The following is a 12,090-nucleotide window of genomic DNA, read 5'->3' on the forward strand; positions in this document are numbered from 1 at the left end:
AAATTATCCCCCCCCCCCTGGCCATTGTCACCATGTTAAATCATAGGATCATACCCCTTGCTAATATTTTCCACTTCAGGCACTGTAGTTCTATTTTTACCAGCTTTACAAGCAGGAGCGCTATGAGGCCAGGGATCCCGGGTTTGAATCCCAGGCTGGGCATGGGTGTTATTTTTTGTTTGTCCCTTCATCAATTTCATCATATCATCACTCTCCCTGATCTTTGGTATTAGCCAAAAGTGTCAGAAAAGCAAAATAAACCAAATCAATCGATCAAGACATGCATAAATAGCTGACTATGAACCAGGATAGAATGAAAGTGCTGCAAATGCCAAGTCCCATCCAAAGAAGTTAATTCCAATCCAGGGCCACTAGGTGCTGTGTGAGCCAAGGAAAAATCTATCCTCATCTACCCAACCCACAGGATTCCTAGTCTTAACAAATACAAAAGTTTGATCCCAGCAGCCCAAAGGAAATCTCTAAATTAGTGTTTAGATGAGAGGAGAGGCACATTCGCGAAACTTGTTAAAGCAGGTAAGCTAGAATACACTAGAATATGGCTCAAATAGTAAAATATTTAGTACCTTTACTGGATTTTGCATGTTTTGTCACCTCTAACCAAAAAATATGTACATAACAATTGAACATATTTTTTTGTGAAAGAATGCATATTTTTTTTTGCATCACAAATATTTCACCAGCAAATATATCCACTGTTGCTAATTCCAAGGTGTCATAACATTTTTTTTTTTTTTCGAGAGACTGGAACCTCAATTTTGCATTCCTGGATTTTACATTTTCCTGCATTTCAAGTTCTTTCACTTCGATCTCCTCAAAAACACAATATTGAGGTTTAGTTACATAAAGGAGACTATTCACAGCACAACCACCTAAAAAACATATACAAAGTGCACTTGAGGTATCTACTTTGCAGAAAAGGTGACTTACCAACTAGTATTACGGGCACATGAGGGCAGTGGTGTCGAATTTCGGGATGCCATTTGGTTGTCACGTTTTCAAACGAACTTCGGCTATTAATGGCAAAACACAAAAGGAAACAGTCGGTCTGTAACAGAAAGAATAGAAAACAATGAAGAATACCAGTAATAAATGTCAAACAGGTTAAGGTTTCACTGTTGATTAATTTTGCAGAACAAATCCATTCTTGACTACTGTTTATTAGTTTTCGAAGTTATAACTCCAATTGGACATATTGATTCATATTATGCACTTTTAGAGGATAACTATACAAACTAAAGCATTTTATAATTTCAGCTGAATAATGAGGCATGTCCTTTTTATCTGTTTAGTGACTATACATATTCCATAAAACTTATTCAGAGTAAACCAAAAATTCAGTTATTAAACATTTGATACTCCAGAATAATGATACACTCAAAAAAATTCATGATAATGTAATTAACAAAAACATCATGTTTGCCTCAGTTATTATAATGGAACATGATACAATGCAACAATAGTATAAGGGTCAGTAAGTGGAAAACAGGCCACTTTGTATATCTCGACGAGTAGATGCCACGGCTCAACGAAACTCCTGCCACTGGAAGGGGGTTCCGTTGTTGGCTGGTAGATGGCAGTCGCGTCACAGGCTTGTGTGAAGCAGTGCAAGTGTGAGCCGTGTGAAGTGCAGACGTGCAGGGACTTGCCATCCAGCATATCATGGAGGCCAGTAAGGAAGAGCAGTGAGCAGTCGTGTGTTTCCTGGTGGCGGAAGGTGCTAGTACGCGAGACATTCACTGTCAAATGACAGCAGTGTATGGGGAACATTGCTGGTCCAGGTTGTGGATCATCCTGCAGTGATGTTCTTCCTTTGCGAAACCTCAGACTCCACTCCTTCACCCACGACAGAGATAAACAATGGCCTCACCGATGGTCGTCGCCTTGTAATCAAGGGGTCCCAGGGTCAGTACCCAGTGGAGGCACAGTGGTTCGGATCCCACTTTAAACTGTAGGTCCAGTCCTGATTAGCCTTCCTGTGCATAAAGAGGACTTAAAGCACAAATCAATCAATCAAGAGATAAACAATGTTCCCCATACACTGCCGTCATTTGATGGTGAATGTCTTGCGCACTAGTGTCTTCCGCCTTCCACCACCAGGAAACGCACAACTGCTCGCTGCTCTTCCTTACTGGCCTCCATGAAATGCCGGACGGCAAGTCCCTACACATCTGCACTTCACATGGCTCATACACTGCTTCACACAAGCCTGCGACGCAACTGCCATCTACCAGGCAGCAGTTTTGTGGAGCTGCGGCATCTACACGTCGAGATATACAAGGTGGTCTGTTTTCTACAGACTGATCCTTATGTATAGAAATTGGTATTTATCCTGTAAGTGAATGTTGCTAACATCATCTATATGTAGTGTTACTCCATTATTTTCCAATTAGTTGATTTGGCCGTATGTAATGGAAGGGTTTAATGTATTCAAACCCCTCCCATTATTGTAGTAAACATTTACATTAATTGTATGTTTAAATCAACAACTTATCAAAATACCACATTCTCGGAAGGATTTTGTAAAGTTTATCAATGGTTTAATAGGTAGTCTATAGTTATACATGGACAAATTTATTTTCTTCCAGTAAGGTAGTCTTCATAACCTCACCATAACTATATCAGAAAATATAGTGGGAAACAATTATTGTTATCAGCATTATGTATACAACAATTAACTCCATGATTTTTAAAGCAATTGGTAAAAAGAACATTGTGATATGTGATTTGTAAAATTTGAAAGTAAAATTCAATCTTAACAAAATTAAATTTGAGGTCTCCCTATAGCTATTGCCTCATAATCAAGGAGTCCCAATTTGATTTCCAGTGAAGGCACATGGGTAGTGGTTCAGATTACACAACAGATCCAGTCCTGAATAACCTGTCTGAGCTTAAAGTGGAGTTCACAACAATATTTGTGCTAATATTGCATACAATTTAATATGAAAGTTTGAGTTGTTTGACTTTTGAAACAAACTATATTAATAATGATAATGATTAAAATATTTTTGTTTACTAAAAACTGAACCCCTGGTCGAGCCTGCATTTTTCGCCAAAAGAACTACACAAAAATTGAACCTCACTCAATATGTACGAGTATCCATGTGATGATGTGGCTTCCTAGTGCCAGCTTTTATTTATTTTATTTATTTATTGCAACTTCCAGTACAGCAGAAGCCATTTTAAACCGGAAAGACACAACAGTAAAAACAGTACCCTAGTGTTAAAAAGAACACAAGATAAAATATATAAACATAAACAAGCCAAGACAGTACCAAGGTAAACAGATTACTTTCACAATGCATTACTTATGTACAATTTTTTCTAAGTTTGTGATAAAAGACGAATATGAACTGAAAATATCTACTTGGTTTGAGATGATATTGAATTGGTTCGGTAGCCTATGGAATAATGAATGTTGTATGAGTGATAGTCTGGGAGTTGCAGTGTGGAAAGTCTCCTTGCTCCATGTTTTATGTCTGGGCACTCTGAGGGAGAGTTCGTGGAGTGGGATGCTGCATCTTAGGTTTCCATTAATGATCTTGTGTAGTAATTTCATATCTGCAATGTATCTACGTGATTCTGAAGTATTTATGTTTAAGTTTACAAGCAGATCTCTCTTAGGTAGGTGTCTCAGGGCCGGCAATCTATATCGAAGGAGAGGAAAAAGCTGAGAACACGCTCGATCTTGGAGGTAAGAGAAGGTGCAGCCATGTTCCAGATGGGTGAACAGTATTCTAGAATGGGGGACACAAAAGTTTTGAAGTAAATGGAAAGTGCTTTAGGGTTCTGGATTTCGGTGAATCTGTAAAGTAAGCCTAGCATACGCATTGCCTTTTTTGTGATGGTTGATATGTGATTATCGAAAGTTAGTTTAGAATCTATGAGGATACCTAGATCTCGGTGTTGTGCTTCTTTTGCTAGAGTGATGTCGGTGAGTGTATTCAATTAAATTTTTATGTAAGAGCATTTTGAAGAGTTTATGGATAGTTTCCATCGCTTACACCATTCAGAAAATTTGTTTGTCATTTTGGAGAGGTCGCATGTCTGATGGCTGTTTTATTTCTCTCATAATCTTGCAATCATCGGCAAACATTAGAATTGTGCTTGAGATTGGTGAATTAAAGAGGTCTGTGAGATCATCCAGATATAATACAAATAACAGAGGGCCAAGAACGCTTCCTTGCGGCACACCATATATAACAGGAAGCCAGTTAGAATGAGTTCCAGGAGGTATAACACGTTGTTGTCTATTACTTAGATAGTCTTTCAATATTTTTAAAGTGTTTCCAGTTATATTAAATCTGTCAGTTAATTTATGCAGTAAATAATGGTTATCCACTGAATCAAAAGCTTTGGACAGATCAAAGTACACAACATCCAACTGATTACGATTAGTAATTGCGTTTATGGCATAGGATTGCATAGAAGACAGATTGGTAAGACATGAAGAATTTGGAAGAAAGCCGTGTTGTGCTGGGTTAACGTAAGGGGATGTGAATTTCAGAAGTCTATTTTTTAGAATTTTTTCACAGACAATAGCAAGTGTGGACAGGAGAGAAATGGGCCTGTAGCATGTAGTATCGTTTGCATTGCCAGATTTAAAAATAGGAATGATATTTGCTTTCTTCCATCGAGTGGGAAAGCAGCCTTCTCAGAAGCACCTATTGTATAATATTGCAAGAGGAGTGGCTAGCGAGTGAGCTGTTTTTTGAAGGAAAATAGTAGGAATATTGTCTGGTCCAGATGCTCGATGAGAAGAAAAGGAGGTAAGGAAGTGCAAGACTTCACCTGGTTCTGTAAAGACGGTAGAAAGAGATTGAGAGTAGATAGATTTGATAGGCGGGAGATCTAAAACATCATTCGAAACACAATTTTTTTGGAATGTTTGATTGAATGGTTCAGCTCTATCATTACCAACAGCTGAAATGCCATTGTGTGTTACTTCCAAAGGGATGTGTTTGGTTTGTCTCCGTGAATTTATCAATGTCCAGAATCTCTTCGGATTAGTAAGGAGTTCATTCGTGACTATGTTTACATATTCTGTGTATTTCTGTTTCATAAGGTATTTACTATGCTTACGAAGTGCTTTGAAAGTGTTGTGTGTGTGTGGGGATTGGAGAAACTTTTCCAGAACTGCCATGCTCTCTTTTTGTTGTGAAACAGATGCTGCAACTCCTTATCGAACCACGGGTTAAACGTTTTACATTGCATTGTTTTATGCGGCACATTGTCCTGAATTAGTGTATGAATCACGTCCGTAAACAGTTCGACAGCCTTGGCCACGGTCCCTTCGGAAAGCAGATAGTTGAAAAGATCAATGGCTCGACGGACGGCATCCCACGGTGTTTTCTTCCACAGCAGATTCTTATGCCTGGGGGGTGCAGAAGGGGAGCCTCCCGCTTTCACCGGGATTTTGAAGATAGCGCACAGCGATTCGTGGTCCGTCTGAAGTAGATTCAAAGAGGGCATGATGTCACAGGTTTCAAACGAGGACAATATGAAGTCAAGGTTTTTATCTCTTCTCGTATTGTACATGTTGTGTTGAAGAAGACCCAGTCCATGAATAAAATTGTCTATGAACCAGTCTTCGTCTCCAGTGGTTGTTATGCCTTTTACAGGATTATTCCACTTTATGTGCATATTAAAATCCCCACACAAAATAACTTTGTGGCTGGAAAGAGCTGCCAAAGTGGAGTCATAACAACACTCCAAGAGTTCTTTGGGACTCCGCCTATCAGGCCGGTAGAAACAGCCTATAAGTATTTTTCTACGGTGGTTTGTACTTACTTCTATCCAGAGTAATTCACAGTCTCGTAAATCCAAACGTATCTTGCTGTGCCACTTCTTGTTTACACACACCAGAACTCCACCACCACCACGCATTTCACGATCTCTACGATAAACATTGAATTGCTCATAGAGGGGAATTTCAACACACGAGACATTAGAATTGAGCCAAGACTCAAAAAAGCACACACAGTCGTATTCGGAGAACTCAGTCGTCATTAATATACAGTCCAAAAACTTATTCTTTAGACTCTGCACGTTTTGATAATATAGGTGAAAGGCAGTATCACCTGTTGTTATTCCCGTAGACGTCCCTGATCCAGGCTGAAGTTCGACGTCTCCGTGCAGCAACAGCAGGAGGAAACGGTGTTGGAGCATGCACTTCCTGGCAGAGGTCCCGGGCGAGGCTTTCCTCGAAGCGTCCTTGCACATGCTCGCCCCTCAAAGAGCACAAAGCGTTGGAAAAGCACTCAGAGTTTTCAAGTATCTGTCATAGAACTGATCGGCAAACATATTCCCATCGTTAACTGCAATATCACAAGGCGGACAACACTTTTTCACTATGCAAATTTGCACTACTACCAATGCAAAACAGATAAATAGCGGAGCTACACATTTCACACAACCTGCACGCCATCTTGTTATATGTCCACTGTTGACATTTCTGAAGAATGAATTCTGCTCGGAAGGGTTTGAAAGTAGGTAAAATTGAATCAAAAATTTTGTGACTTCTCGGCATGTTCACCCACTTGAGGTAAATGATGAAATAATTTCTCTTTGACACTGAAACTTTCCTCATCCTGGATAACTTCATTGTAGCAATTCATGGTATTACATTGACCATAACAAATAAATAAAGTAAATGAGATCATACTCTGCTCACATACTTACATTAGGATACGACAAAGGCCGAAGTCTCTCATAATCTTCCTGCCCTGCTGTGTCCCATAAAGTGATGTTAAATTCTGTATCATCTACAACAAGGTTGCCTGCATAGTTGTCAAACCTAAAAATTGAATAGACTTCCTTAAATAGCTTGTATACAAAGAAGTATCAAATATTATAAACCAGTATATTGTATTGTATTTACTTATATTATGCTGTACTCAGGAATGGGGACTAAAATAAAAAAAAAAACTAATCAATATATTTAGAATTCTGTCAATAACAAGTTAATGAGTTAATTGTAATTTTATGGTCACTTGTGGAAACCTCTGAGAAAATAAAGTTGTGTATAATATATGATCTTTATGGAATTTCCAGACACAACATTCTAATCTAATATGGAGGACAGCTCATGAAAATATAACTAGTATAAAGACTTAATTATGTAGTTGCAATATTGCAACCATGTCTTTTATCCATAGAAGAGCAAATTTCTTTCCTAACATTTCACCAGACATACAGTATATCTCCTGAAATTTATGACCATTTATTCATCTTGCCTTATATGTATTAAAGAAAAAACAAGTCTAGATTTATATGTAAGGTGGCCCAGGGCTAACATTATCAAGAAGTCCCTTATATACAATTTCAGGTATAAATTTTATGTCAGATAGTGAGTTATATTTTACCACATTTCAAATTTCTTATTTTCCCCCATTTTGTGGCCCTTTTCACAAGCAGTTACTCCCCCAGTGGAGGCCTGGGGTGGCATCCCCTCCCCTCTTAAATCAAAGCCTGAAAAAAGATGTTGAATATGCAGCAAGATGGAAAACATGCTAAACAGTTAGGTCAGGTAATCTGTGATACTTACACTGTAGGAACATATTCATTGGGGAATTTACTTGTTGTGTAGGTGATGAGAAGGCATGTCTTCCCCACCATGCCATCTCCAACAGCTGTAATTTTGATTGGTCTAATTCTTCCACTAGTCCCATTTTCTGGTTTCCCATTCATCTTCTCTCCCTACAAAGAAGAAAAGAGAGAAATCAGTCACCATATTTTACAGAGGATTTCCTCAGTAGAACCACCAAAACAAAACCATGCAAAAGTTATAAATCAAAATACCATAGATAATTTACTTCCAAGTTTACCTTTAAAGTTAGCTGTACTATTGTCCTGCACCATGGCTGTGTGATCTAAGGCTTTGGGCTCGGCCTATCGGATGCACACTGCTTCGAGTATCCTGGGGGAAAGCATACAAACTTTTATAATGAGAGTTCAGCCAGTGTAAGGGACATGTGGCCACCCACCATCATGAGGAAATTGGGGAGCTACAAATGAGTAACGTCATCCTCTGGTCATGGAAAACTACAATGACTGGGAGTTCGTCATGTTGACCACACGTCACCCCATAACTGTCTGGATGATTGTCCACCTCTGCTGAGGTACATGACAATGAGGCTGGCAGTCAGTAGGTAGGGCTTGGCCCTCAGGGGCTGTTGCACCACAGGTTATGTTATGTATCTATTAGTATGTCACCAAATTTTGTGTGGATACTAAGACAATTTATTTTTACTATGCTGTGTTATATTATGACATCTTTCAAGTAGCATTGATTGATTGATTTTGTTTATTTCTACTTCACTTTTCTGCAACTTTTGGCAAGTGAGGAAAGTGAAGCAAAGATGAGGATGAGTGATGATGTGATGAAATTGTCCCTTTTTAAAATTTGAACAGATGGAAATCGGGAATGGTGGTCAACTCGCACAACCTGGATTTTTAAAAAAATTAATGTACGTATCCTTAATGCTTTGCCTCAATATGCTTATTCAAAGAATCAATTTGTGCAAGTGAAAGATATTTCCATATTGTTATTTTTGCATATGATCTAGCATTGGATGTATCCTTTAGAACATCAACAAAATATCTGCTCAGTTTAGTGTCGGAAATATAAAAACTGCTTCCCCTTCACTTGTGCTCGAGTTTCTTTCATTGTCAACAAATTTCAAGAACGTTAAATATTATGTATCAGCTTTTGCTATGTATGGTTTTCACCTTCACAATGATACAACCATTTGTCACTGGATAAAGGTGACGACGGTGTGTTGAAGAGTGCCACACATTTTGGCAAATCAGGGGTAAGATTACATGGCAAGCAGCTGATTTCATTGCCCACACTCCCTTCGTACGCTTAGGGTTGAAAATTAACGACAGCATCAGAAGAGTTTTCTTTTCCTTTGGTGGATTTAGTTAATTTCTAGCGGGGTTTAACCTGCCCCAGCCCAACGAGTGGAAATGCCCCTGATTACACTTCATACTGTAGTTCCAAACCCGACCAGCCTGTAAGCAGAGTCTTAGTTGAATATTTCTATGCCTGAGGCGAGAATATAATGTGGTGCTCCCTCCTCACCCCGTTTTTGGATCTAATTAGGTTATTTTGCTACTTTATAACACTTTTTTAATATTTTGCTCGTAAACACACTTCCTGTTAAGTACTTAACCGTAACAATAATTGCCCTGCTCCAAAAAGCTCGAAACGAGCATTTAGGATTATTTATTTCTCTGACGTTCTTGGTAATTTACAATGCCTTACTATTCTCGTAGATAGATAGTTTTATTCACCTTTAGAATGAGTACATACCATGGTTTCGTCATGGTTTTTATTGGATAACATTTCACTAGAGATTTTTTCTTGTGAATTTAAATGATGTACAAAGTATACTACTTCATGGGATGAATTGTAATTCAATACATTATACAATACAATACCTACATACAAAAATGGAATGAAACATAATACAACACAATGATAAATAGTACAGAAAATTATTGAGTAAATGCAGAAAAATATTTATTATAACACAGATATATCAAATTTGTAAATATATAAATGTTGTGTACACTTAAATGTATATATATACATTGTAAGTAGGCAATGGATATTTTTTTATTTGTTACATATCAAAAAATTCGTCCACTTTGTAATACATATTCTACAAGAGAAATTCCTTGACATTATTTCTAAAGGTTTTTTCCTTAATTTTCTTGAATACATTTGGTAATTTATTGTGTAGTTTTAATCCTGTGTGGTCAATAGTATTTTTTGTTAACTGTAATCTTATGGTCTCTAAATGAAAGTTGTTTGCTGTCTGTGTGTTGTGTTCATGGAAGTTGCAATTTTGGTTAAGTAAGTGTGCATGCTCGTGTATGAATGAAACTGTTTCTAAAATATGTAAGCAAGTCACTGGTAATATACGAAGATGTTTAAAGATTGGTTTACTAGGTGCTGTAGGAGCTTCTTGCATTATTATTCTGACAATATTTTTCTGCAGTTTGAAAATAGATTCTACTTTTGATGATAGGCCCCAGAATGGTATCCCGTATGTTATTCATGAATTAATTATTGCGTGGTACAAAGTTAGGATATTCCTCAGGATTTGGAACATCTAACAATATGAGCTCAACTTTTCGGATAATGTATATGTATGTTTATCCCATGATAGATTTGCATCAATCCATATAACTAAAAATTTACTCTTGGGAATTTCTTCTATTTGTTTTCCATTGTAAAGAACAAGTAGTTTCTCTTCTGAAGTTCTATTAGCATTAAAATTTAATATAAAAGTGATTGTGATTCATCCAGTTGGCCAACCTTTTCATTGTTTCATCGGTTGTAATCTGGAGGTTATGCATATTGCAGTCATGTAATAAAATATTTGTGTAATCTGCATTGAGAACTGTATCTGTTGGTTTTAGATAGTCTGGTAGAGTATTAATATAAATGAGGAAGAATCGGTCCCAATATTGATCCTTGGGGTACTCCCTGCATCAGAGGCATGTAACCGGTGTTACCGCAGGTAACAGCAAAATGTAAAGAAATGAAAAAGTTTTTTTCTCAATAAAATAACAACATTGTTAAATAAATTAACCGACAGCATTGCAGTTGAGTGTATATTGCAGAGGACATTTTTTCTGCAGCCGACAAAAGCGAAGAGACAGGCCGTTCTGCTACCTTCAAGAGGCAACAAGAGGAAAGGGCGCCCGCCAATGCAAGGGAACAGGGGAGAAGACTTGGAGGCAAGTGTGCTATGGGGTTATTCATATGCCTGTTTAGGGGCCCCTGTTGCCGCTGCGGCATACCGGATCAGCAAGTGTTGTCACAATGGATTTCCAGAAAAGAGCTAAATCCCTCCTAAAACGGGGATACTATTTCTCTGAAGCAACAAGAGCTAGACTGCAAAGCCAAAGCTGGATTTAACTACAACTGAGACCGTTTAGTAATAGACGAAAAGATACGTACTTGATGCGATTCGTGAATTTGACAAACCTTGCTCCAAAAAACTAAGTTGGCAACAGTAGTACGTACATCTGGACTTCCTCCCACTACAGCGCCTTACTCCCACCGTTGGAGGAGGGGAATTCTGTCATCTGCTCAACGCAGAAACGTCAAACTGGCCCGAATGTGTGGTTCTTCTTCCTCTTTCCACCTCTTTGCAAAGAAACAGAGATGGTTGACAAGGCTCGACTACTATTCACTGGATTTTCGCGGTAACTCTCTCATGAGTGGTAGTTCTTTCTAGGAGTGATTGTGGCTAAATAAATCATTGAGCGGATTGAAAAATAAAATCCAGATCAAAGGCATGTTTTTTTTGGGGGGGGGGTGGAGATGATAACGTCTGATGGCCGGTAACACTTTTGAAAAAGTCACGCCACGCCACTGCCCTGCATAATGAGTTGTAATTTGGATTTTTCTGAACCTACCTCTACATATTGAAACCTTTTTTCTAAATATGATTGGAACCATGAATTTGTAATATAATCAGCAGTGAGTGCAGCTTTCGCGTGGACCGCAACTAGTTTTTATCTTACTGTATTCTCTGGCTGGTGCATTCAGTTTGTTGCTAGTGCGTTTGCTATTTGGTGGGTTGTTTCTTTTATGCAGCAGGCAGTGAGCAGCATGAAGCAAACAAAGTTAAGTGGGGCGGCTTATCGTAAACTTGCAAACGAAAAGCGTGAAAGAGAAGTAACCTTACGGAAAAAGCTTGGTACAGTGGACACGTTTTTTAGGCGAAAGGAACAAGTGATTTCCGAAAGCAGTTCAAAAATTGAAGTGGAAGCGGCTACATCGAGTGTACTCTGTGAAACGCAAAATGTCGAAAATATTGTGGGTTTAGTGGAGGAAGAAAGTGCACCTGAGGTAGTGTCCCCTCAGTTCGTAGGAGTTCCTGATTGTGACAGTGAGAGTGCAAATTTCGATAGTGACGATCTTGCCGAGTGGTGTCTGAATGAGTCTACAATTACATTCTTCTAAGACGTGGAATTAATCAGAATGCTGAAAACGATTTTTCCAAATCGCAAAGACTCATAGCAGGTAAGACAAGATTTTTAAATAATAGT

At 38.3% G+C, this 12,090-nt stretch overlaps 1 protein-coding gene across 3 annotated transcripts in view; it reads right to left on the minus strand.

Moving 5' to 3' along the window:
• Nucleotides 1–12,090, minus strand: part of RhoL (Ras-like GTP-binding protein RhoL) — an 87,448-nt gene that overhangs the window by 6,604 nt on the left and 68,754 nt on the right. For all 3 annotated transcript variants that reach the window (XM_083129727.1, XM_083129726.1, XM_083129729.1), the window contains exons 2-4: nt 7,565–7,716; nt 6,700–6,814; nt 949–1,066 (exon numbers count right to left, since the gene is read on the minus strand). In XM_083129727.1, the coding sequence (XP_082985853.1) occupies nt 949–1,066; nt 6,700–6,814; nt 7,565–7,707 (376 nt within the window). In that variant the 5' untranslated portion in view covers nt 7,708–7,716. The remainder of the gene's footprint in view (nt 1–948; nt 1,067–6,699; nt 6,815–7,564; nt 7,717–12,090) is intronic.

The sequence above is a fragment of the Lepisma saccharinum genome, chromosome 10 (genome assembly GCF_977018435.1).
Source record: "Lepisma saccharinum chromosome 10, izLepSacc3.1, whole genome shotgun sequence".
NCBI lineage: Eukaryota > Metazoa > Arthropoda > Insecta > Zygentoma > Lepismatidae > Lepisma > Lepisma saccharinum.